The 23,147-nt window shown below is 45.5% G+C and overlaps 3 protein-coding genes across 7 annotated transcripts; 2 read left to right on the top strand and 1 right to left on the bottom strand.

Moving 5' to 3' along the window:
* Positions 1-12: 12 nt before the first annotated feature.
* Positions 13-9,782, top strand: LOC120809861 (chaperone Ric-8B). 4 transcript variants are annotated; one of them, XM_040164005.2, is made up of 10 exons: positions 13-494; positions 872-919; positions 1,030-1,671; positions 3,258-3,352; positions 4,603-4,753; positions 5,150-5,245; positions 5,465-5,609; positions 5,778-5,922; positions 6,062-6,181; positions 7,898-9,782. In XM_040164005.2, exons 1-10 carry the CDS (start codon positions 411-413, stop codon positions 8,001-8,003), a joined length of 1,632 nt encoding a protein of 543 aa, XP_040019939.2. In that variant the 5' UTR covers positions 13-410; the 3' UTR covers positions 8,004-9,782. The 4 variants fall into 4 exon arrangements, with proteins under 4 accessions (XP_040019939.2, XP_040019938.2, XP_077938830.1 ...); XM_040164004.2 differs by having other exon boundaries at positions 181-494; positions 5,147-5,245; XM_078082704.1 differs by having other exon boundaries at positions 190-494; positions 803-919.
* Positions 9,783-10,152: 370 nt separating this feature from the next.
* Positions 10,153-17,151, bottom strand: LOC120809870 (NAD-dependent protein deacetylase sirtuin-3). 2 transcript variants are annotated; one of them, XM_040164023.2, is made up of 8 exons: positions 16,836-17,151; positions 12,543-12,774; positions 12,009-12,209; positions 11,629-11,861; positions 11,311-11,411; positions 11,058-11,219; positions 10,750-10,962; positions 10,153-10,578 (listed from the first exon to the last, which is right to left on the bottom strand). In XM_040164023.2, exons 2-8 carry the CDS (start codon positions 12,761-12,763, stop codon positions 10,372-10,374), a joined length of 1,338 nt encoding a protein of 445 aa, XP_040019957.2. In that variant the 5' UTR covers positions 12,764-12,774; positions 16,836-17,151; the 3' UTR covers positions 10,153-10,371. The 2 variants fall into 2 exon arrangements, with proteins under 2 accessions (XP_040019957.2, XP_040019958.2); XM_040164024.2 differs by having other exon boundaries at positions 12,543-12,771; positions 16,836-17,108.
* Positions 17,139-21,498, top strand: LOC120809885 (transmembrane protein 263). The gene is made up of 3 exons (XM_040164052.2): positions 17,139-17,981; positions 19,025-19,086; positions 19,611-21,498. The coding sequence occupies exons 2-3, from the start codon at positions 19,029-19,031 to the stop codon at positions 19,913-19,915; spliced, it is 363 nt and encodes a 120-aa protein (XP_040019986.1). The 5' UTR covers positions 17,139-17,981; positions 19,025-19,028; the 3' UTR covers positions 19,916-21,498.
* The last annotated feature ends 1,649 nt before the right edge of the window (positions 21,499-23,147 follow it).

The following is a 23,147-nucleotide window of genomic DNA, read 5'->3' as shown; positions in this document are numbered from 1 at the left end:
TACTGAAGCAGTAACACCAAGCGTGAACATGATATTCATAACTCTCAAAGAATATACCGTCAAGCTTTGTCCAAAAGCTTTTTGACCTTTTGACCCGAACCTCTGATCGGACATGGCATAATATTCTGTGAAGGGATCGATTACATTTCAATAATCATCTTAATTCCAAAAACATAAAAAATATTCTGTGTGTGTGTGTGTGCGCGCGTGCGTGTGTACACACTGTCCCTGCACACCGGGTGAGTGAGGAGGAGCCGCCCTGAACTGATGGAGACTTTCAGGGGAGGTTCCCTGTTGACGGAAGCAGCCCTCACTAAGCTAGCCTGCTAGCAGCTAGCTGGAACAGCTGCCTAACGCCCATTGGCGACGTCCAAGACCAGGGGAACAACTCTAATCCTGCGATATCCACCATGGATTTGAATGTTATCTTGTCGCAGCTCGAAACCGTCGGCGAAGAGGACGTCGAGGAGTTGCTGCGGCAGTATATTCGTGAGGTAAATCGCGGCTCCGCGTCAACCATAACAAACCGCGGCGCTAGCGTTAGCTGGCTAGCCGGCTAGCTAAACAAATAATCGTTAAACGTCTTACCGGCCGACTAAGCTACGACGCCGCCAACCGTTTAACGTGAGGTCAACGAGACGCTCGATGCGTCCTTTAGAACAACGACGCACTGGTGCTGATGGCGCTAAAGCTCACGTTACTTCACGTTGACACTTGGCGACGTTAGCACGACGTTAGCACACTTTAGCTGTTTGTTGGAGGTTACTTAAGAACTAACGACATCCTTTTTTGTTTGTTGAAGAGGCTCGTGTGTATTTACAATAAGGTCCGAGTTGTTCGGTGTCCACAATGAGGATCTGGTGTGTTTCAGAATAGCCACACCTTCAGTTTCGACCCGAAGGAGGAATCCCTCCGCATCGTAAGTAGCGGTTCATCGGTTTATCGGTTTATCGGTTTATTCGAGCAGCTGTCGCATCACGCGATCAGGACAGCCCGGTCACGTTGTCATCTACCGTTTGTTAATTCCAGAAGCTGTGCCAGAGTGTGTTGTCAGTTCTCGGGAGGCAGGTGAAGCCCGGCTGTCAGAAGACATGTCTGGAGACACTCCGCATCCTGTCCAGAGACAAGCGTGTCCTCGCACCTGTGGCCACCAGGGAGGGCATGCTGATCCTGGGAGGGATGGCGAGGCTGAAAGCTGGGCGGGACGGCGTCGATAACCGGATTGTCTCTCGGGAAGACGCCCCGTCGGAGGAGGAGGAGGAGGAGAGGGTGGTGGTGGTGGTGGAAGCCCTGAAGTGCCTGTGCAACGTGGTGTACAACAGCCCCGCCGCTCAGCAGGTCAGCGTGGACGTGCAGCTGGCGGATGGCCTCTGTGCCACCCTGCGCACGGCCCGCACGTGGCACCACGAGGTGGGCCTCTTCACGCTGCGCCTGCTCTTCCTGGTGTCCGCGCTGCGACCCGACGTGAGGGGGGTCCTGAGGCGAGAGTTGCGCGCCGTGGCGCTGCTGACGGAGGTGCTGGAGCACACCCTGGGCGTGAGCTGGGTCGGGCCCTACGAATGCGCCCGCCCAGATCCGCAGGCCGTGGCCATGCCCGCCGAGGACAACGAGAGAACCATGGAGGCGCTCAAAGCCTTGTTCAATCTCACGCTGTCTGACACCGGTGGGGAGGTGAGTGGGATGAGGTCGCACGTCGCGAGCTCGTCATCCGGGTTTGCTTTTCCTCCTTGTTAGTTATTCGTCTCTATTATTAAGTGTGCGTTCTTTCTCGCTCAGACTTTCGGTCAGTTAACGATAACATAATGAATTCAGTGTAAATGTGACACGGATTCACTATTATCTTGATTATCCACATTAATCAGCCATTAATCAACAGCATCCCACCTCCTTAATAAGATTTTTTTAGAATTAAACCACAATGGGGAATGTTTTGAACTCTGAAATGCGCATTGCTTTAAAAATTGTTGCTCCAAGGGCGACATTATCTCATTTCCTTGTGTAAAGGTTATAGCAAGGCAACGGTTGGCTAAAGGACAGATGAGAATAATAGTACAGAAGCCTTGGCGTTTAGAGAATTCAAACAGAACATCTCATTGCTGCAACTCTGTGTTCTATAACAAGTGTTTATCAGCACTCTGCCATCAACGAATATATTATTCACACCTTTGCTTTTCCTACTGTGGCAAAATGCCTCTTTCATTGGCTACACGCATGCTCAAAGTGGTATTATCTTATCCACGAATGAAACGTGAAGATATTTACTAAAATAGGATTCTAGAGCATAAGTCAACTATTACATTTGGTTGTAATTTATGTCATCCATGATTTAGTTATTGTGTAGTAGTTTGTATCTGAGGCTGATTTCTGAAAATTACTGTCAAAACATTTCATGCAATTTTGACTGAAGGAGACATGACTGCAAGCGCTGCATCTGACAATGTAAGTCTTCGTGACACCAAATTGAGTTTTTAGTTAGACCCTACTCTGCACTTTGAATCCGTAGAAATCCAAATTTCTTCTTCCTCTTCTGTACTTCCAATCTAGATTTAAAGCTTTGATCTCAACCCATCCCTTAGCTCTCCTGTTTTTGCTCCGACGGGATGTTACCAGTGTGTGAAATTCCCTTTGTCAATCCAGGGGTCCCATCCAGACTCACTATAGACCTCCAGGATTTTATGGACGTAGGCCAAGGCAATCAACCAGGCTATACACACTATGCACACACATTATCCCAGGCCGACATCGTTCCAACAAGCCCAGGCAAATATGCTCCGCAGCAGAATCCACACAGTGGAGTCAGACACACGGACACAAGATACGTGTGCTTCCTTTTACTTTATGCATCTATGCATGCAGGACATCTTACTTAACAAAATTGTACACAAGTAATGAACTATGCCTTCTCTTTGAAATATGTTTCACACTTGATGCTACTTAGTCCTTTTTTTTTAACCATAAATAACCATGATGTGGAAGCGTAAAAACAAACACTTCTTTTCAGGTGGCTCAAAGTAACACACGTTTTTCTAAACAACACAATATTTAGCCAAGATAAATGGCCAATATTGAACATGAAAAATAATAGTGACATTGGGTGTCCCATGTTCATCAAGCATTTCCCACACAGGTTGTAGCGCAAATTTTGCAGTTAAGCGTTTGCTTTCTATTCCCCATCGTCGTAGCTTACGTTTTCTTTTTACCTGTGAACAATTTAACTGCATTGGAATAAAAAGTGTTGTACATCCTTGATTTATTAGGAAGATGACCACCATTTCCGACTCATTGCTGCCATCTTGCGTCATCTGTTGATGCTGAAGACTGAGACCGAGGAGAAAACCGAGGAAGCACACAGGTCAGAAGTCTGTTCTTCACTCTCTAATCACAATATATATGTTTTTTAATCTCTTTTAATAACTATACTACAAACAGTGAATCAAGGCCCTCGCCAACCTGTGGGACACTTGTCGCACTGTGAGCCAGAGAGCTGCCCCTCCAAATTAAGACTGATGGCACATGATCCAGACTGCGGTGTCGTGGGAAAAAGCGGCATGTTTTTTGGGGGGGGTTTGGAGCCTTGTCGGGTGTTTCATCTTCTAGATGCTCTCAGCTGTTGTAACACTGTGGCAGTATCTTCTTCTCATAGTGATTTAATGCAGGAATGCCAGGAATCCAGAGACTGGGATTTGAACAGTGTCATGCAAAGGAGATGGATGTTTCTCTTGACCTGTCGAGTCACTGGATGAACCGTTCATGGCTGTTTGGTCCGTTGACCAACCTAACTATTGTTTCATTTCTTTACAGACATGATCCGTTTTAAGTGGAGCAGTGGGAGTGTGGATGCATATTTTTTTTTAAAGAAAACAGCCTAACACATTAAGATTCCATCGAGGTGTCTGAGGCTCGGATTTATAAACACAAGAACGTTTGTTAAAAGATGTTCTCTTGGTTGTTTGGTGTCATATTAACCTTTTTCTGTGCTGTCCAGCTACTACAGACATCAGCTTTTTGTCCCTTCAAATTGACCCTTTATAGCAGAGGTCTTCAACGTTTTTCAAGCCACGGTCCCCCAAACTGATGGCGAGGTGGAGCAGGGACCCCCTATTCTACGGAGTTTGGTCCGCCATCTTTTATTTTTGAGCTTCACGCTCTTTAGACGTGAGCATAAACGCGATCTGATTGGCTGGTGCCTGCGCTGTCGTATTCGCATGAAAGGAGCAGTGAGTGAACCGGCGCCCGGCTTGAGAGCTGCTGAGGGAAGCTGAATGTGTGTTTTGCGGACTGACAGATAACGTCTTCTCCATCAATTTATCCGTTCGCTTCAATATGTTGGATTCATGTTAATGTGTATTTAAAGACCATAAATAAAATTCTGATTCTGAAGACCTTTACATTTGTGGGGAAAAAAATTATCTTATCAACCAAAAATTTCGCGACCCCCCTGCAATACCTTCGCGGACCCCCTGTTGAATACCTCTGCTTTATAGAGGTTATAGAGGCTCGTCTCTAGTTGGCTGTTGCAGTTTTTTTTTTTTACACAAAATCAAAGTATATTAAAGCCAAAACTTGGTCAACCTTAAGGAGATTATTTTTATTCATCTGCAGCCATGCCATCAACCTGCTGAATAACCTGCCTGTGTCCTGCCTGGATGTGTTAATCGACGTGCCCGTCCAGGGCGGACTAGAGATGTATGGTGGAAAGAATATGGATGCTGTCCAGATGTTAATAGACTTCATGGAGAAAAGGATGGACAAGGTAACGTTCATCCTCTGTAGCAAATATATAGAGAGGGCTGCTTTGTGTAGACACTGAACATTTAAAATACTTCTAGTATTGTGCAAGTGATACTACTGAATAAAATGGACTTGTTGCAACAGGGAAATGTTCAAGCTCATATGCAAACTAAGACACACATATATTAAAACATATTTACCCACATGGAGCCGGACATGATGCAGTTTTGTGGTGCAGGTCCCTTTCATGGCACAATATGACACAACGCTTTGCTGCACGTCATTTAGTTTTTCGGCCACCCATCTTTTCTTTTAACTCACTATTTCTTCATGTTACCCGCATGTGCTCCACTGACTAAAACCCAGCCGCAGCTCGTGCCGCTTGTGAAGTGTTTGTGGTTTGTGTCACTCCAAGCAGGGCTCCAACTACAAAGAAGGTCTGACTCCGGTGCTCAGCCTTTTGACTGAAGGATCCAGACAACACAGGGAGATCCGCAGATATATCAAAGCTCAGGTAAAGTTCAAAAGACGTCATTACAATAAAGTATGTGACATTTCTTGTTGAGTTTTTCTTTTTTGCTCGTTTTGAGGAAAGCACTGAAGGCTCCCAGGGATCCCTACCCGATTTCAAATACTTTTATAGCTCCTTGATAATGTGTGTTCTCATTACCCAGTTACTGTGTTTCAAAGGAGACGTAATCTGAACTTTTGTTTATCATATCTGCACCTGCAGGTACTTCCCCCACTGAAAGATGTGAAGATCAGGCCGGAGATCGGCACCACCACCAGAAACAAGCTGGTTCGCCTCATGACGCATGTTGACATGGGTGTGAAGCAGACGGCTGCAGAGTTTCTCTTTGTCCTCTGCAAAGAAAGCGGTGAGCAGTGGTCGGGTCATGGGGGGGGGGGTGGCATCATTTGCAAAATATGCAAATGAGAGATCAGGAATGACGTGTCCAGTTGGGTGATTGCCGCATGATTACACCGGCTCATGATCGCACATGAACATTCATGTAACAAGCTTTGCCCTTTATCTTGTCTGGTAGTGGACAACCTGTTGAAGTACACCGGGTATGGAAACGCAGCAGGACTCCTGGTGGCTCGAGGACTTCTCGCAGGAGGGAGAGGAGAGACTCAGTACTCCGAAGATGAAGACTCTGACACAGAGGAATACAAATCTGCCAAACCATTGTAAGTTCTCTGCAATGCTCTTAGAAGGACCGCTGGTTTGCTCACGACCGCGTGTTGAGAACCGCTTAGCAATCGAAATTCTCGGGATCTCTGATCTCGCACCTTTTTTTTTTACCTTTCCCGTCTGCTTGCTCGTCAGCATTAACCCAATCACCGGTCATGTGGAGGAGCCCATGCCAAACCCCATCGAAGAGATGACCGATGAGCAGAAGGAGTACGAAGCCCAGAAACTTGTCAATATGTTTGACAAGTTGTCAAGGTAATTACACACAGAGCAAATAACAATAACAATACGAATATGATCGAATGTTGACCTGAAATGAGGAGAATCAAAGTTTCCTGCCAGGTCTTCGTGGATTCTTTGGCAGCATGGTCAGTGTCTTCAACACTTTGGTCAAAAATAATGATAATAATAAACACGGTAGACGTATTGACAGCACAGTACCACATTTCAATCAATCAAGACTTAATCAAGATTAACTTTTTCAGTTTGAGCAACTTTCCCTGCTCAAAGTATTCATATCATTAATTGAGCCCGGCTGTGTTCGTGTTGACCTTTCCTCACCGAGCAGAGGCTCAGGTTAGTCGAGCACAAAGCCTGCACAAAGGTAGCGGTGAGCATGCTCCCTGCCAACCGATTCATCAAAGGAGGAATCTCTTGCTGTAGCTGCAGCTTCAATTAGGCCCGGAGCTCCGGCGCGCTGCAGCATTCAGACGAAGAAAATGGAAGCTGCCGGCGCGCCGCCGCAGCATCATTACCACAGCCCCCGTTAATTATCGCCTAATTGGGACAGAAAGTCGGCTTGGCCGTCCTGGTTCCTTTTATGTGCCGCATTCAGGCTTTCGGCGACGCGTGTGCTGGCTTTATTGTTGTCGGTCTGAGGAGTCGTTGGCCGGGCAGGGAGTGGGGCCGAGGCGGATGCACAACCAACAACAAAGCAATCTGGGCGGAACGTGGACGGAGAGGCAGCGGTGAACAAATGTTCAGACATAAGTAAGCTGGCCCTCGTTATTGTTACGCCAAAGAGAGGGTTGAGCTGTAATGAGGCACGTGTGCCCAAGAAGAGGAGGATTCCTTCCCAAAGGCTGCGACTTCTTTATGCCTCCTCCTGACGATGACTACGGAGAGGTGCTTCCTCGGTGCAGGCTCTAAGGAGATCAGTCAGAGCCCTGTAAGAATGCACTCCCCTAACTACTTAACTGGTCCTCCAATTAGCACATATTCTGCTCCCCCACCCATCCATCCCATCTGCCAGTCCTCCGTCACTCCTGAGTAGAAGAGGAGGGAATGTTTTGGCGCTAATTGGGAGAGCTAATGTTCCATGTTTTTGTTTGTGTGCTTGTTAGTCCTCAGTGTACCTGCTGAGGTAAACCAGTGATATAAGGCACTGAACTGGTGGGGCGTCTCTGCAAGTTTGAGCAATTCAACTATTATTATTTTTTACCTAAAATGCTGGAAATATTTGCAGAATTGAGAATTTAACCTGCAGTCTCCCATAGATATGTTGAATGTTATCGGAGGAATCAGTGGGAATTACGTGGCCATTTATATTTGAATCTCTTCACAAATGAATGCAAATGGCAAAAAAAAAAAATCTTTTAGTGGTAGATAATTCTCAGATGAATAATCTTGGAGGAAGTGGTGACACACAGAACAGGTATAATTGGATTAGGATGAAGGTGCAATAGTGGCTTTGAGGAGATTAGAGTGAGTGCTGATCCTGTAATTAATCTGCTGGAGGGAGGAGGGGGGCAGCGAGGGAGGGAGGGAGGACGGCCAGAGAAGGACATGAGTCCTTGAAGGGGGGATGGGGGGCTTCTTGAGTTCTTCATTTGACTTGATCTTGAGTAAAGATGTAAAACTAAACGCTCCAATGATTCAAAGGATACTGAACAAAGTTATTTGTTTCCCTTCCCATCCAGCCCTTTCTATCCAGCAGCGGGACACCTGATGTTTCTCTTTTTGTGCCCACAGGCAGAATGTGATCCGGCCAATGGGGGTCCGGCCTGACGGAACGTTAGCACCTCTTGAGGAAACTCTTTGTGATCAACCTGAGGACTCCGGATCAGACTCTGACTAGTGCACTTCACATGGAGGCCCAATATTCCAGGCTAAGCCCACTCGGCCCCCAACACATGTGGAACTGTGTCCTAATTTGAGATCTGGACCTTTTTGTTTTTTTTACGGGAAGGTGACCATGACGATGGGTCTGTCAGCGATGAAAACACCGGGCTGAACCGAGTCTGTTACCGAGCAACAGTAGCAGAAGTCAGTCAAAAGATCCACCCGCTGTACCAATACCTCCCAATAAATGACACTCTATTAACTTAAAGCTGCAGATATCAGTACAATGTGTCGATACGTAGTCAACGCTACTCGAGGGGTGAGCGACGGGAAAAATGTGGCAATGGATACGAGAATCATTCGCGAACAACAACATGGCTCTATAAACTACCAACGAGTCTCCAAAATCCGCTGGACGAGGTGCGTAGAAAAAGCTGTCGACTGTCCCCTTAACTTCCCCGTCTTTTCTATTCTCTCTGTGGATCAGGTTGATTAACGTATACATGTACCTTCTATTTATCTGCAAGGTTAAGTCAGGTCTAGTTTAAGCAATGTGTATATAAGGTGGCTGGTCGTTACGCGTTGGGTCTAGAAATGAGACTTGTGGTGATCCGGCTCTGAACGGGGCAGGATGAGTAACGGTGGACTTGATGCGCGGCAGAAAGGGGCCTCATGATGCACAAGAGGCCTCCGTGGTTACTGTTGCACTAAGAGTTAATAATATAATTATTTGCTGGAACACGTGCATCTTACTGAGAGCACAGTTGTTATGGGTTTGGTAGTGTCACTAGGTTTAAAAGTCATTCCTTCACCTGTGCTTTGGTTTTTCACATTTTTCTTCATGATGATTTTGTCCGCTCTGTATTTTACACACAAACATGAAATCATTAAACTGTTTAAAAATAATGGGGCCCAAAGGATGGATTCACAGTACACAGTTCAGTGTTCTTTCCTTCCACATATTTTTATGCACATTTTGAATTGCTACATTAGAAAAGCTGAAAGGAAACAATAAAATCCAATAAAACTTTGTCTCAAGTTTATTTAAGTTACTTAATGTGATAAATGGATCATGGCCAAACTATTGCAGTGTCGATTATAATTTAACTTTTAACTATCAAATGATTGTCGGGGACTTCGCAGATATTCCCATGATTGCTTGTGTTTATCTTTGGACATGGCAGCGAACAATTAAATCGTGCTGTTCTCCACCGTCCCACCTCGACTTGTTTGGTCAAAACTCTTCTGCTCCGTCGACTGGCAGATTAGATGGTTGGCCTGCAAACCTCATCTATGGCCCAACTGTGCCGTAGCAGCCTTGACCTCCGAAGCGGGTTCTTGGAAACGCTTGATTTGCTTTTCTCTTTTTGTGAGCCTTCAGGAAATTGCTTAAAATGATTGTGAGAAAAATTATTGGAAACAGGGCTTGTGTAGTTACCAGTTTCTCAGAAACCTTCAGAAGGATTTTTTTTCCATTTGAAGCTGACCGATCGTGAATAGAATGTTTCTGCCATCACTGCAATGATTGATCACTGATAATGTGTGTGTTATTTTACTTTCTCCAAATCTGTATGCCGCTCGATCAGTTCTCAGTGACGGGTGTTTTTCTAATTCACTTCATTTGGGGGGCTAATTTGATATGAATCTGGGTATAAACTCAGACAAACGACTTTCTTTGTTGGTACAATTTCCTTTAATGTTAATGGTGCCAGTTCTAAAGAAAGCTGCATGTTTGTTACAAATTTTACACTATAATTTGTTGTATTATAAGAAAATAAATATACATTTTACCTGAGAGACTTTGTAATTATTACAAGAATATGCGACACCCCTATTGGTCCCCACCATGTAGTTTCAGAGCCCGTACGCTGGTCTCGGACCTGCAGCCGGTCACGTCTCTCTCGCTCTTCCGATCCGGACTTTGAGCGACCTCACCTGCCACCTCTACAAGACATCTACGGAGGAAGAGTGGGCCTGAGAAGTGTCAATCCAACCAGCCTCAGCATCCCTTATAGTCATTCAACACCCGAGTTCCTGGCATGGAGGGAGAACTTTCATAACAGAATTGGAAGCTCCACTTCGATTGAAGAGGAAATTTGAATGCGTGTTTTCACTTGTGTAATGAGGCTTCCACTGTGTTTAATAGACTTTATAATACAAGGAAAAAGGTTTCATACACACAACTTATTTAATATTGTTTAAAATACATATAAAACATTAACAAGTTTAATGAGATAAGGCTTAAACATCAGGATTTGTTACATCATATATATTTACGAGTGTTCTGTTCTCTATAAAAAGTGCTTTAATTATGAAACGAAGATGAAGGAGAGTAAAAACTGTCTTAAACCGCTCCAGTGCCAACGTTCGTGCAGCGCGCACCGTTAATTGCTCTGGCAGGACGACGCAGAGCTTTTGCTGTCCGTCTCCGAGTCCGTCTCCTCCTCGCCGCCGCTGTTGATGATGGCCGCCCTTTGACCTCCTGCTCTGGATTTGGATGTTTCCATTGCACCTGGAGGCTCTGGAGCTCCTCTGCTCGGAGAAGATGTCTGTCCGCTCACCGACAAGCTGCCACCGAGCGGAGGGATGATCTGCAGAAAGGGAAATAATTGCAAAGTCAAAAAGGTTTTTAAAAACGTTTGTCTTAACTGTCCATTGTGACTGATACTGACATTGGATGGCGACGCTACGTCACTGGACTACTCGCCCGTATCTGTATTCAACACAACCTTTTTTTTCTTTTTAATCAAAATGTAACCCACCGGTGTTTCCTGAGTCCTCATCAGCTGCTCTATCTCCTCGTTCCAGCCAAGCATCGTAGTAAACCTGCGCACCGTGTCCTCCAGGTCGCCGAGCTCCATGTGGTCTCCTCTCCGCAGCGGGACCTTCTGGAAGGGACCCACGGCGTGTCGGTTCAGGAGGAGACGCGGCACAGTGGAGCGCACCGTGTTCACCAGGCTCGCAAATGGCTCAATCTGAAACGGTTATATTTTGTAAAGCTGTTTCTGAGCTCGGGGGGGGGGGGGGGGGGGGTTATGTGCTCACTAGATAGATATTAGAACACGTTAACCTGTAAAGAGGTGCCCATAATCATTAGCAGGTCCGCTTTGGGGAAGTCTTTAGTGTGGAGGAAATACTTTTGAGGGAGGTCCTCTCCGAAAAACACAACGTCAGGTTTGACTGTTGCAGCGCAGAATGTACATATGGGGACGTTGTCGTTCATTATGGCCCGCTGCAAAAAAAAAAAAAAAAAAAAGACACGAAAGCGTTAGTCTGCCGCGGAATGCAGCGAATTACTGTATTCGGCTTGAACTCAGACGTGCCTTGGCCTCGTCGGCAGGGAACGCCGTGTAGCACAGGTGGCAGGCGGCTGTGGCGAAACTACCGTGAGCTTCCACCAGTTTGTCCTCCGGGAGGCCGCAGACTGAACACAGTGGTTCGACAGGACAAGAGTTAGGAGCGAACCAGCAGAAATAGAAGCGACTAGCATGAGCAGGGCAGCGAGCATTCAGTGGGCTCCTGCCGTCATTATTTCTGGCTGCTTACATGCACGTTAAAAAACACCCCTGCAGTACTCAAGTGTTTTGGATGTGGTTTTACTTGGTACTTCCATTAGCCCCGCGGGTCCTGTTCCCACTCACGTTTCTCCAGCCCGTCGATGTTCTGGGTGTACATCCGCAGAAGCAGCCCTTTGTTGTGAAGCATGCGGACAAAGTAGTGTATGTAGTTCGGTCGGTGGCTGCCGGGATAGAGCGCCTTGGCCAGGGAGAAGAAAGGCTGCGGGTCGTTGGAGAAGTAATCAATGTTGAAAATGGCTTCCGGGTAAGGGATGTTGTACTTCTCCAAGTTGGCGTAAAGGCCCGTTCCCGGGGTTCTGAAAATGTGGAAATCGCGGCGTCATGGTAAAGCTCTTACTGCAGCCCGCGAAAAGTGTCTTTCTCATACCCGTTGGTTATGTATAGCATTAAAGAAAGACTTAGTTTATAGGAGGCTGTGGGGAACGAGACCCACAGACACCAACCTGAAGTCAGGGATGCCGCTAGCTGTGCTGATTCCCGCTCCGGCCACCACCACCACGTTCCTGCAGCGGCCGAGCTTCACCAGCCGAGCGACCGAGGCCAGACCACCGAGGGACGAGGACTTGGCCGCCGGCGCGGACCGACTGCTGCGTCCAGATCCCGACCCGGAGGAGTGACCGCCACTCCTGCACACGTCTCCGTCACTGGAGGGCGGTAAAACGAAAAAAAAAGACAAGACGTCTTGATCCCATGTGTGGTCAGTCCCCGACATAATCAGTTTATATCAAAATAGTTGATGTATAAACCAGATAATCCCCCCACACAAGATTTGTTTTTCAAAAACTACACATTTACACAAACTACCACATTTGTGGGGATTTATAAGTATGCACATGTACTAAATAATGTGTGTCCGTTATTTAGTTCTGTGGCTACTTGTTCTCATTTACGGTTTAATATGTGCTTTGCTGTATTCTTATCTAATCCTGATCATTTAGAGAAAATGAAGTAAGAGTTTCTGCAGTATGTTACGTTACCTCGTAGGCAAACAGTCCAGTCTGCTCACACTCATCTGACTGAGGTCCTGGGCCAAAGCAGAGTGTGTCTGCTTCCTTCGCTGCTTCGCATGGGGACCGGGCCCGTCGTCCTGGGCCTCTGCCGGGTCCGTGGGCCTGGCCTGGGAGCTGGACCCGCGGGTCATCCTGGTGACCGGAGACTGGGGGGCTTTTTTATCCCGGCTGGCCTTGGACCTGTTCATCCCGACACCTGCTGATAAAAACAGAAAACGTATAATATTTTAAAAGGTAAATTAAACATTCCTCTGTGAGCTGTTATACACACATTTCCTCTGTGTTATTAGCACAGAAATGATAAACACAAGATTTTAGCATTTTGAGATTTACGCCCCCCCACACACACAATCACTCCACTAATTAGATATTGTACTGTTTTCAATGGTTTGCTTTAAATCCCCCCCCCCATCAGCAGTGTCCCATATTTAAAAAGCTGTTTCACTGAAATCATCCTTTTCTCTTCACTCCCTTTGCAGAGAGGAGCTGACATGTTTTAAAACTGTCAACAGTTGAACAAAAGCTAATGGCGGCAATATATCTCGCAACCCCCCCCCCTGCTTCTCAGCAGCTATGCTAATACAGCCCACAGCTGTGGCAGCTTTACTGCTCCGGGACAGTGGAGGGGAGAGCCGAGGGGTGGGGAGTTAAAAAGAGCGGTGGAACAGGAGGTGAAAGGGAACCGTAGATTGACTGTGTGTCAACAAACCCAGCTGGGTGAGAAAAGAGGATGCCCCCTCAAACCCAGGGGAGAGGGGGGTGGGGGGGCAGAGATAAATGATACAGAGGCGGGATTCAATAAAGATGGAACAGAGGAGGAGGAGGAGGAGGAGGAGGAGGGGGGGGGGGGCCTTCAAACAACTTCCAGGAGGAATGAGTGCGAGTGATCCGGCCGAGGCGGTGAACAAAAGAGCCACGACCCGTAAAACACGGCCGCTTCAGGGGGGCAGCCGGGAGATCAGACGAGCTTTTCTCCAGAAGCGCCTCGACGTGAGCGGAGACGGGTCACCGGAGGCTTAGGGGGCAGAGTAGAAATAGCAGGCGTTGGGACAGTGTGGTCTCAAAGATTCCCTTTAATTGCTCCAACATATGAAGAAAACGTGTCACCACGGAGTAAAGGTTGGCGTCCAACAACAGTCGAGCCGTCGAACAGTCGTAAACATTCTCCGGGCTGCTTTTTATTTCTGCCACTCAATCTTCTTTCACTTTGCCTCTTTAAAAGCTGAAAACCCCCACGTGACTTCTGTTTTGCCCTCCCTGCACATCCTAAAGAACCATTAAACCAGCGGGGTGAGGGGCTCTGCTTTTGTCTGGACTCCTCTTAAAAAAAAGAAAAGAGGCTGCCGAGTACTGGCGATAAATCACCGGCCCAGTTATTAAGGTCTCACACACATGCTGAAAAAGTCATGCACACAAATCGCCAACATGACCTGGAACAACTCTTACAGGTGTATGCTGGATTCACTGAACCGAAAGGGGGCAAATGGGAAATAACAGGACAAACCTAAATGCCATATTAAACTAAACCACATTAAAACGTTTTTACGAGATCAAACTGGTTTTCAGTGTGTTAACCGTCCACTTCTTTTATCTGACAAAAGTCTACATGCGATACTATTATTGTTCTTTAATGACAAATACATCCTTGTAGGAATGACAAAAGGCTTAAATAGGATTTGAGCGCCCCCCCCCCATCCCTCCCATCCCTCACCCCTTTATTCGGCCTTTCACACTGCTTGGTCGCGCTGCTCTACCCAGTTGAAAAGATGAGCGTGTCCCAGTGCCGGACCACCAGGAGTGTAGCTGCTCATATGGGGGTTACAGTTATCTCATTAGGAAAGTTCGACAACACTGGGATAACCTCAGTGCTCTCCATTAGCACACCAGAAAGTCAGGCTGGTGGATGATCCCTTCACACCCCGAGAGGCTGCAGACAAACACCCGCGAAGCGCCGACGGGGAAAAGTTGGTGTAGAAACAACTGAAATCGAAACAGGAGCTTCTCGCTGACATTTAAGGCTCAGCACAACTTCATTTCCATTAAAACGCTCGAGGTAACTTCTTGGTTGTTTTGTCTGTATATTACCACTTGGTCATTTCACATTTTTGCTTTGAAAGAATTAAAAATAAAACAGTATTTTTCATAAATGGTTTTACTTGTTTTCTGTGGATTACCTAAATCAACCTGTTTTTGTGAACACATGAAACAACCATGATGTCAACAATACATCCACAGGACGGCTTGTTGGTAAATAAAACCAAATTAAGAATTCTCAAATTTAAAAAAAGATTTTAAAAATCGCTGCAGACTTTGGTTAAGTGAAATGACAGATTTCCTCTCAGTTAAATCATCATTTAACACTCCACCTACAGTGGAATTGAGGACACAGCATACTTTCCCCCCCTCCTCCTCCAATGACACAGGCAAGAGGCAGCCTGGTCGCCATGGGAACCTCTTCATAGTCTGAGAGGCAGCAGCTCGATGTCGCCCTTCCCCACCTGCTCGCTAATGACATATCACTCCGTGTAGCATCTTTGTTGGGCTCTAAATTGACACAAAGCAGGGAGTCCTAATTTGTGTTAGTATATTGTTTGCTCACAAAGAGCGGAAGGTGGGGGGGCGGAGAGCCAATTCTGCTCAGTGGGTTGATGGTTAACTAATGTCTCTTCCTGTCCCGTTAAGAGACCATCACAGCCCAATAACTGAAAATAAACAGTGAAAGCACACAGTCACCGCAAAGTTAATTTAAGTCCTTTAGGCCTTCTTTTTTTCATTAGGAATTCATCTGCTAATTAGTTTTTGGACTAATCAAGGTATCGTTTAGCCTTAAGAATGTCAAATGTTGCTTGTTTTGTAAAGCACAATGAGTCACTTAAAAAGGATAAAAGCCGCAAATAAAAAATATTTCAATTTCTGTCTCGGTAGACACCTTTACCCAAAAACTGGATACTAAAAAAAGTTGGATTTTAGTTAATTTATTCATGGATAGAATGGGCCTTTAACTGTTGAGAGCCATTACCTCCCCTGTCAGCAAATCTTGTTTTTGACAACATTGTTTCTTAACTATATGTGAAGAAATCTAGTTTTCGAGAAACACTTTTGGGTGAGTGGTGCTAAAAGAAATGACATCAGTTGACTTGCAGACAGACTTCTGGATGATTTACTAAAAGTGAGGCTACATTGGCACCTGCTGGAAGCTAAATCTCATTACACTTGAAAACCATCGACCCATTTTTTTCCCTTTTCGTGGTAATTGTAACGGACCAACTTTCATTAACGGTTTGACCCATTGAGTCAAGAAGCTTGACCTCTGGCCTTCTGGTGAGGTCGGAACAACCTGCAGTTGAACGAGCCCTAAAACTGTGCAGATGACGTGTCCCGTCTGCTCCACGCTCCTCCATCACGGTGTGGTTTTGTTGGGCCACTAACAAAGACAGGAACAGACTACGACAATAATTGCCTCCAGCTTTCCCGTCATCCTGGACCTGTACACCTCTAGAGCCAGAAAACATCACTGCAGACCCTTCACACCCTGGACGCCACATGTTCAGACTCCTCCCTCCCACACGTACTGCACCATCACCTCTATCTGCACTTTCACCTCAATTCCACTGTTGTTGTTGTATAGGTCCAATTTATTTTGTCTCTCACATGCATGTCACACACACACACACACACACACACACACACACACACACACACACACAATTGTAAAACGTTTGTACGGAGCCTTTTTGTTGTTGTCTTTGTTTAATATTTTCTTGTTTATTCGTACACCTGTACATGTCGGTTGAGACCAAAGTGAAACCCAAAGTCAAATCCAGCCAATAAAGCTGGTTCTGAACCTCATGTGCATTTGGGACACGAGTTACTGCCTCCATTTATCAAGAACCCTGCAGGCAGTGATTTGGACATAAGAAATACCTTTTACAGAATAATAACTGCTTTCTGGTGTTGTTCCTTTAACAAGTGAATTGCCCTGTTGAGATGTCTTGCTGAAATGAATATGTTGCACTGTTGATGTGTCCTCAATGTATATGCCACACTAGTTCTTATGTCACAGATCCCACTGGTGCACACAGCAAATGTGATATTTGGGTCAGGCATATGGAAACTAAACACTTGGAATATTACAGCGCAACGAGGCTCAAAACTCAAAGTGAAACATGTGATACTGTTAAATTATGGTCCGATCATAATAATAAAAATAATCACGTGTAGGTACGCGAGAAAGGGGTTAATGTCGTTGTGATTAGATACCTGTCTCTGCAGACGGCGGAAGTTTTGAATGCGGCGCAGACAACGACGACAGACGGGCGACCTCGTTGAGCCACTCGAGATGCTTCGCGGCCGAAAGGAAACTCGCTGCACTTGCTCGATCGCTAAATTCTTAGTCCCGTAACCGTCCAGCCGCCGCGGCCAGGTCAACATCTGATTCGGAGGAGATAAAGGTGTCCCGTTCTGCTCCAAACGCATGCACCTCATCTACGTGCTACCTACGCTGGCGGGCGGAGAGGAGGGAGCTGCCACTCTGTTCGTTTTTCCGCGTTTCCAAGAAGTCGTTGCGAATAGAGGCGGGAAACGAGAGGAGAAGCACCGTGGTGCTGCGTTTCCCCCGTAATATTCAAATGTGTTCATAGTGGACATTTTGACTTGTCGTAATTTCCGTGTGCTTATGCTTTTTCTTATGCAGAATTCAAAGGGTTAATATATTTAAATATAGTGTGTTTGTTTCAATAATACATTCCGTGATTCAGTCGTATACATTCCCTCATAAAATGACATCTGAGATCTACATATCAAGATGGTATTGGCTTCTGTTCTGTTTCCTTATCGTAGACGATCTTTGAATCAGAGCCAGCGCGGAGGACCTACGTCATATCCGCTTTGAGGGAAGGATGTTGTTTTGGTGTTTTCGGTCAAGCGTCCTCTCCCGCCAAAGTAACGAACAGGGGCCTTGTTAAATGGCAAATGTTTATCTTATCTTTTCTGCCATACTTTTTCACGGTTGTCCCTAATCATCACCAAAACATCTACAAAAAAAAAAGACCACAGTTAAAGCCCCGCGTTAGTGCACGATCTTACTGAAGATGATGAGGCTATTATATTTTCAGACAATCCCAATTACACGGTGCTTAAATGCGCATGTGGTTCGGTAATGGCAGCCAGCGGCTGGAGCTCCGTCCCGCGGGTGGTGTGTAACGTTACGATACCTCCGTGTGCTTGTATGGGTGGAGACTGAGGTCCTCCCTCAACATATAATCAGACAGACAACACGAGTACGCCGCCTAACCCCCCACTCCCCCCCAGCAGCGAACGTTACATATTATCACAGCACTATTGTTGTTTAGGGCAGAAGCTCTCGCGCATAATTCACAGTTACGTTACGTCGGATCATAAAGTGAGGTGAGTGTTACGTTAAATCTGCTAACGTGTGTGTATATTGAGCGATGAGAGCCTTGTGGAACAAATAAATACCGAGTATTGCGAATTACTTTTTAAAGAAGACCATCAACCAGCAGTGTAACCGGGACAGAAATGGAAATATGTTTACGTCAATAAATGTCGATCCAGTGACGGTGGGGGAAGCGTTAAAGCGCCGTTTGTGACGTGTCTCGGCTAACGTTAGTTAAATTGTACCAACACGCTGATTGCGGCCACTAAAGGCTGAACAACCACAACGTGGGCTGTTAAATACAAGTCTAACCCTTTCTAGCGTGTGACATTGTTTCTTAATCAGACAACCTTTAAGCAAATATCGCTTTTAACCGCCTCTGGTGTTGACGTTAGCTGACGTCGACGTCATTCTGCCACGAAGCCGATGCCGTCGGTTCGCTAACGTGACGTAGCACTCGTTTTACACGCGAGCTAACGGTCGCGCATGCAAGCTGCCAGATATGCATGGTGACAAATAATGCTCGTATCTCCATCAGTCGATAGTCTCCGCGCTCCTTTGTTCACCCATTCCCGGGATATGGAGTAAATTACAACAGTCCGATGACTACACCATAGTCTATACTATACTATACTCTTGGTTGTCGGTTGTGTTACGTTTAGATATTGCTGTGTCGTGTGTGTTGAATCTGTTGCTCTGCTGTGTGGCAGACCGTGAACAGGTCTGACTTGTTTTTAGGATCAGCAGCACACCCAAAGCAAGCTCCTGTCGTTGTCCCTACACACCCTCATCCCGAGATATTTACTTTAAAGAAAAGCTTTTTCTATTTGGAATGAAGGGTTTTGGTGGCACATAACTAGAGCGTGTGGTCGTGTCCTACAAGGAATTAGTAAACTCAGAAATATATGCAACAACAAGCACATCTCTATCAGGGGAAGATCATAATAACTGACACAAAGATGCCACAAGGAAAACTGTTGAATGTTACAATGTTAACCTTTTTCCCTATAGTTTTGCATACCTCTGTTGGTGACTGTGTGGTTTATTCTTGCAGAGAGATGAGCGAGATGCCCGAGGACATGCCTGCATACCTCAATGATGAGCCAGTATCTACAGGTATACGTTTAGTTGTTGCAGTCCAACTTTCTGTTTATTGCCCCCAATGTGTTCAACGGTTTACAGATCTTGTCCGTAGAAAAACGAGGGGAGGAGTTATGTGGAAGAACAGTTTTGTGGGATTATCTGTTTGCAGTAATCCTCTTCAGGTAAACCTAAAATGTGCAGATTCAATAGGTTAGTATTTGTATGAGGTAGAGCTGGTTCCCTTTTTTTTTTTATAAAGACCATTTAACTGCAAATGTTATGCTCTTTGGCAATTTATCTATCAATATAGAAAAGAATCATCTCGTGCACAACCAATTATCAACCGTCATTGGACTCTTAAGGGTAAAGGCATGTGAAGCTACAATATGTTTGGACTCGGGCTGAATTGTATCAATTATTTTGTCCAAAGAATATTAGTCCGCACCTATTTTCATACGACACCAGGAAGTGAAATGTGAATAATAGTTTTCGCAGCCCTTGTTTATAGCAGTTCTGTCCTGTCCCTGGATCTTAAAATATTGCTTTTCTCAAACCAGACAACAACGAAAACAAGGATCATCCTCCGGCGCAGCCGGGCATGTTCGGCAGGTTGGCGGGGGGCTTGTACGGTGCCACCAAGGGAGCTTTAGGGGCGACCGTGGGCGGCGTGACGTGGATAGGAGGAAAGAGTCTGGACCTCACCAAGACCACGGTGTGCTCGGTAGCCGCTCTGCCCGGGATCGGAGTGGGTCTGGTCAAAGGAGGAGTGTGTGCGGTAGCCGGGGGAGTGACTGCTGTGGGCTCTGCGGTGGTCAGCAAAGTTCCCATAGGAGGAGGCAAAAAGAAGGACAAGTCCGACTGACGAGGAGGAGGAGGAGGAGGAGGAGGAGGAGGAGGAGGAGGAGGAAGAAGAGGAAGAGGAGGAGAGTGAACGCACACAGCCGCGGCGCCACGGCTCGCACTGTGAGCAGGAAAAGAGCAGCACAGGACTCAAACGTTTGCTCTAGACATTTTTTGGTAACGGGAGTCTTTTGTTGTTTTTTTTTGGTTTGTCTTCTATAATGTGATTGCTGTTAGATGTTCATATACTTAAGGGGTTAGGACCTACAAAGGATGAACTTGCAAAGACTCTCCTGCTTTGTTGTTAAAGGAAACACGCTATTATCACCAGTGCCTGAAATTGTCAAATAAAATGTCCATGTTTCAGTTTTGATAAAAAGTGACGACCCTGATTTAACCGACCCTGAAGTTAACTTTGGCACCAGAAGAGAGAGGCTCCTAAACAGTATAAAATTACAAGACAATCCTTCATCATTGGTGATCCGACACACTGACCGAGGTGTTTCACTTTCAACTCCCATGGATTAGAAAATGTGTCCATGGGGACTTAAGTTTGTGTTCAGTTAATCGCTTCTGTTCAGCTCGCACAAATGGACAAAGCTGTGATCTTTGAGGTTGAGTCCAGTTCAATATCTAAACCACCTGCTGACCGTTTGATGTTTTTACTGGTGAACTTGGTATGTGAAAATCAATTTACCCCTGATTAGTTTGCATATTTTGTAACGCATAAATTATTGATCTAAAACTAATTTTAATTTTAGACAAAGATAACCAGTCAATACAAATGTCTTTTTTAGGTTGGTTTGGATTCCTAAAGTCATCATTTAAAACATGCAATTTGTATATATTTGGGTTATCTTTGTTTAATATTACAATTAGTTTGATTACCTGAAACATTTAACGATGACAAATATAGAAAAAAAATAAGAACCAGGAAAAAAGGGCGAATGCTTTTTCACTGTATGTGATAGGTTCAGTTTTCTCGGGATATTGCCTTCTTGTAGTTATTGTGTCACCTGGGTGAAAGTGACTCATACTTTTGATACAGCATCTGATTTCTTACAATGAATATTATGTCAGTTTCAGAATATTGAGTATTTTGATAGCGATTAAAATTCCAGTTTGACTATGAATACTATTTTATACATGACATATATTTTGACTAACTGAATATTTTGATAGTTACTGTGCCATGTTCGTTGTATTGTATGTTCAAATCAAACAATGTTAACATCTATATTTCAGACACGATGCATCATAATGTCATAAATATATATTACAGTGTATAAAAGCATTACTTCTCAACCTGAACGTTGCCCAAATGCTTCATGTTTCTTAGCCAATCTGAAGGCTGGAGTTTTGACTTTACGTTATTAATCTCAAGTGTCAACTGCATTTGAAGATGACAAACATAGGTTCCATATTATTTAAAGGAAAAGGTATCTACCTTAAACTGTAAAATGCCATTAGTCTTCAAGGCACTTTACAGAATTAAGCTTTTGTTTAATCAGTGTTGCAGGATGTTTGAAAGTTTGTTGAACAATCAGAATTTTTGGAAACATGGCAATATTGCGAAAAAGTTTAAATAAAACATGGTGAACGTTGTATACGTGTTGTGTCAGATCAATCACAAAGCATTATATTTATACTTTTTTCTTGTTTCTTTTTCTTTTACTGTAGAGAGCAACTGTTTTTACTTTTAATTCTTCCACTCTAGACAAAATTGAGATGGGGATTTCTTTAAAACTTTTGGATAATCTCAGTTCAGGAATATTTATTTTACCCACAAACGATTCATTACATTTTGAGTCAAATTAAAATGTGCAAAACTTATAATTGGGTGCTACACTCAATGTACTTTGTATTTATTTTAAATAATGGAGTATAGCTAAATGCAATTAAAACCTCTTGTCCATGTTCAAGTAAATCTGTACACTACCGGTTGGTTTTCCCAACAATTCTGTGAGAAGTAAAGACATGTTTTGTCTTCTAACATTATTTTCCATTCATTATAATGATTTTTCTAACATCATTGGAGCATTGCGTTGAGCTCCAGGTTGTTCTGGCATCAGTGGATCTTACACACTCCCCAAGTGCATTTTAAACTCTCTCTGTCTCTTAGTGGGATGTTTTTCTTACTTTTTGAAGTTATTATCTGCACAGCGTTTTGGTTCTGAAAGCCGAATCATTTTCTACGTATTTTTCCCTCACGCGCCCTTTCCACTCAGCCTACGTCCTTTCTCTCTCTCTCTCTCTCTCTCTCTCTCTCTCTCTCTCTCTCTGAGTGACGGAGCGTGGAGCTGAGAGCGATACTGTTTTCCGTGTGGATATTTCCACTAGTTAATGTGGAGAACCTAGAGAGTTTGTGTGGACTTGGTTTTTAGAGGTCTGTGTTTGTGCAGTGCGCGTTTTTTGCGGCTGATCGGCTCGCGCTGGTCGGCGTGCTAAACGCCGCCATGGACCTGACCCGACTGACGCGGAAGCACGGCGTTAAGGTTCCGCCGGGCTTCCCGTGCTCGGTGGAGGACTGCAGCCTGGCCGTGGGGGAGATGGTCGGTCACGGCAGCGTAAAGTCCGCCGCCCGCATGAACAACGCGGTGGTGATGTTCATAGACAGCGTGGACAAAGCCAACATGGTGGTGGAGAAAGGGATCGTGGTGAACGAGACGTTCGTGCCCGTCCTGCCTCTCGCCACGCCAGCGACCCGAGTCACGGTCTCTAACGTGCCCCCGTTCATCAGGGACGAGATGTTGACCAGAGAACTGTCGAGACACGGGGTGGTCGTGTCTCCCATTAATAAGGTGTCCTCGGGTCTCAAATCCCCTCTCCTGAGACACGTGGTATCTCACAAGAGGACGCTCTACATGATCCTCAACAAGAAAAACGAGGATCTGAACGTGGTGTTCAAATTAAGGGTGGATGGGTTTGACTATGTGATGTTTGTCAACTCTGACAGCACGAAATGTTACCGGTGTGGCAGAGAGGGACATCTGAGCAGGACATGCCCAGAGAAGACCTCTACTGGTCACAGCCAAGGTGGGCAGGAAAGACAAGAGGGGACAGTTGGGGTCCAACAGGGAGGTGAAACGGGGACAGGTCAAGTCCAGAAGGGTGCAGTGAGTGAGGGGGGGGGGTGCAGAGTCCAGCTGGTGGAGAGAGGGACTGACGGGGTAAATGAAGACACGGGTGGGGCCCAGCAGGTGGGGCAGGCGAGTGACGGAGTGAATGAAGGGGTGAGTGGGGCCCAGCAGGTG

The sequence above is a fragment of the Gasterosteus aculeatus genome, chromosome X, assembly GCF_964276395.1.
Source record: "Gasterosteus aculeatus chromosome X, fGasAcu3.hap1.1, whole genome shotgun sequence".
Taxonomy (NCBI): domain Eukaryota; kingdom Metazoa; phylum Chordata; class Actinopteri; order Perciformes; family Gasterosteidae; genus Gasterosteus; species Gasterosteus aculeatus.
Note: the sequence above shows the minus strand (reverse complement) of the source record. Positions and strands in the feature narration are given on the sequence as shown.

Bases quoted from the DNA above. Each gene is read 5' to 3' on its own strand.
- LOC120809861 (XM_040164004.2), top strand. From the start codon at position 411: ATGGATTTGAATGTTATCTTGTCGCAGCTCGAAACCGTCGGCGAAGAG. The intron at 495-871 runs GTAAATCGCGGC...GGTGTGTTTCAG, and splicing joins TGCGGCAGTATATTCGTGAG to AATAGCCACACCTTCAGTTT. The intron at 1,672-3,257 runs GTGAGTGGGATG...TTGATTTATTAG, and splicing joins TGTCTGACACCGGTGGGGAG to GAAGATGACCACCATTTCCG.
- LOC120809870 (XM_040164023.2), bottom strand. From the start codon at position 12,763: ATGAACAGGTCCAAGGCCAGCCGGGATAAAAAAGCCCCCCAGTCTCCG. The intron at 12,210-12,542 runs GTAACGTAACAT...ACCGCCCTCCAG, and splicing joins CTGGACTGTTTGCCTACGAG to TGACGGAGACGTGTGCAGGA. The intron at 11,220-11,310 runs GCACGTCTGAGT...TTTTTTTTGCAG, and splicing joins TCCCTGCCGACGAGGCCAAG to CGGGCCATAATGAACGACAA.
- LOC120809885 (XM_040164052.2), top strand. From the start codon at position 19,029: ATGAGCGAGATGCCCGAGGACATGCCTGCATACCTCAATGATGAGCCA. The intron at 19,087-19,610 runs GTATACGTTTAG...TTCTCAAACCAG, and splicing joins TGATGAGCCAGTATCTACAG to ACAACAACGAAAACAAGGAT.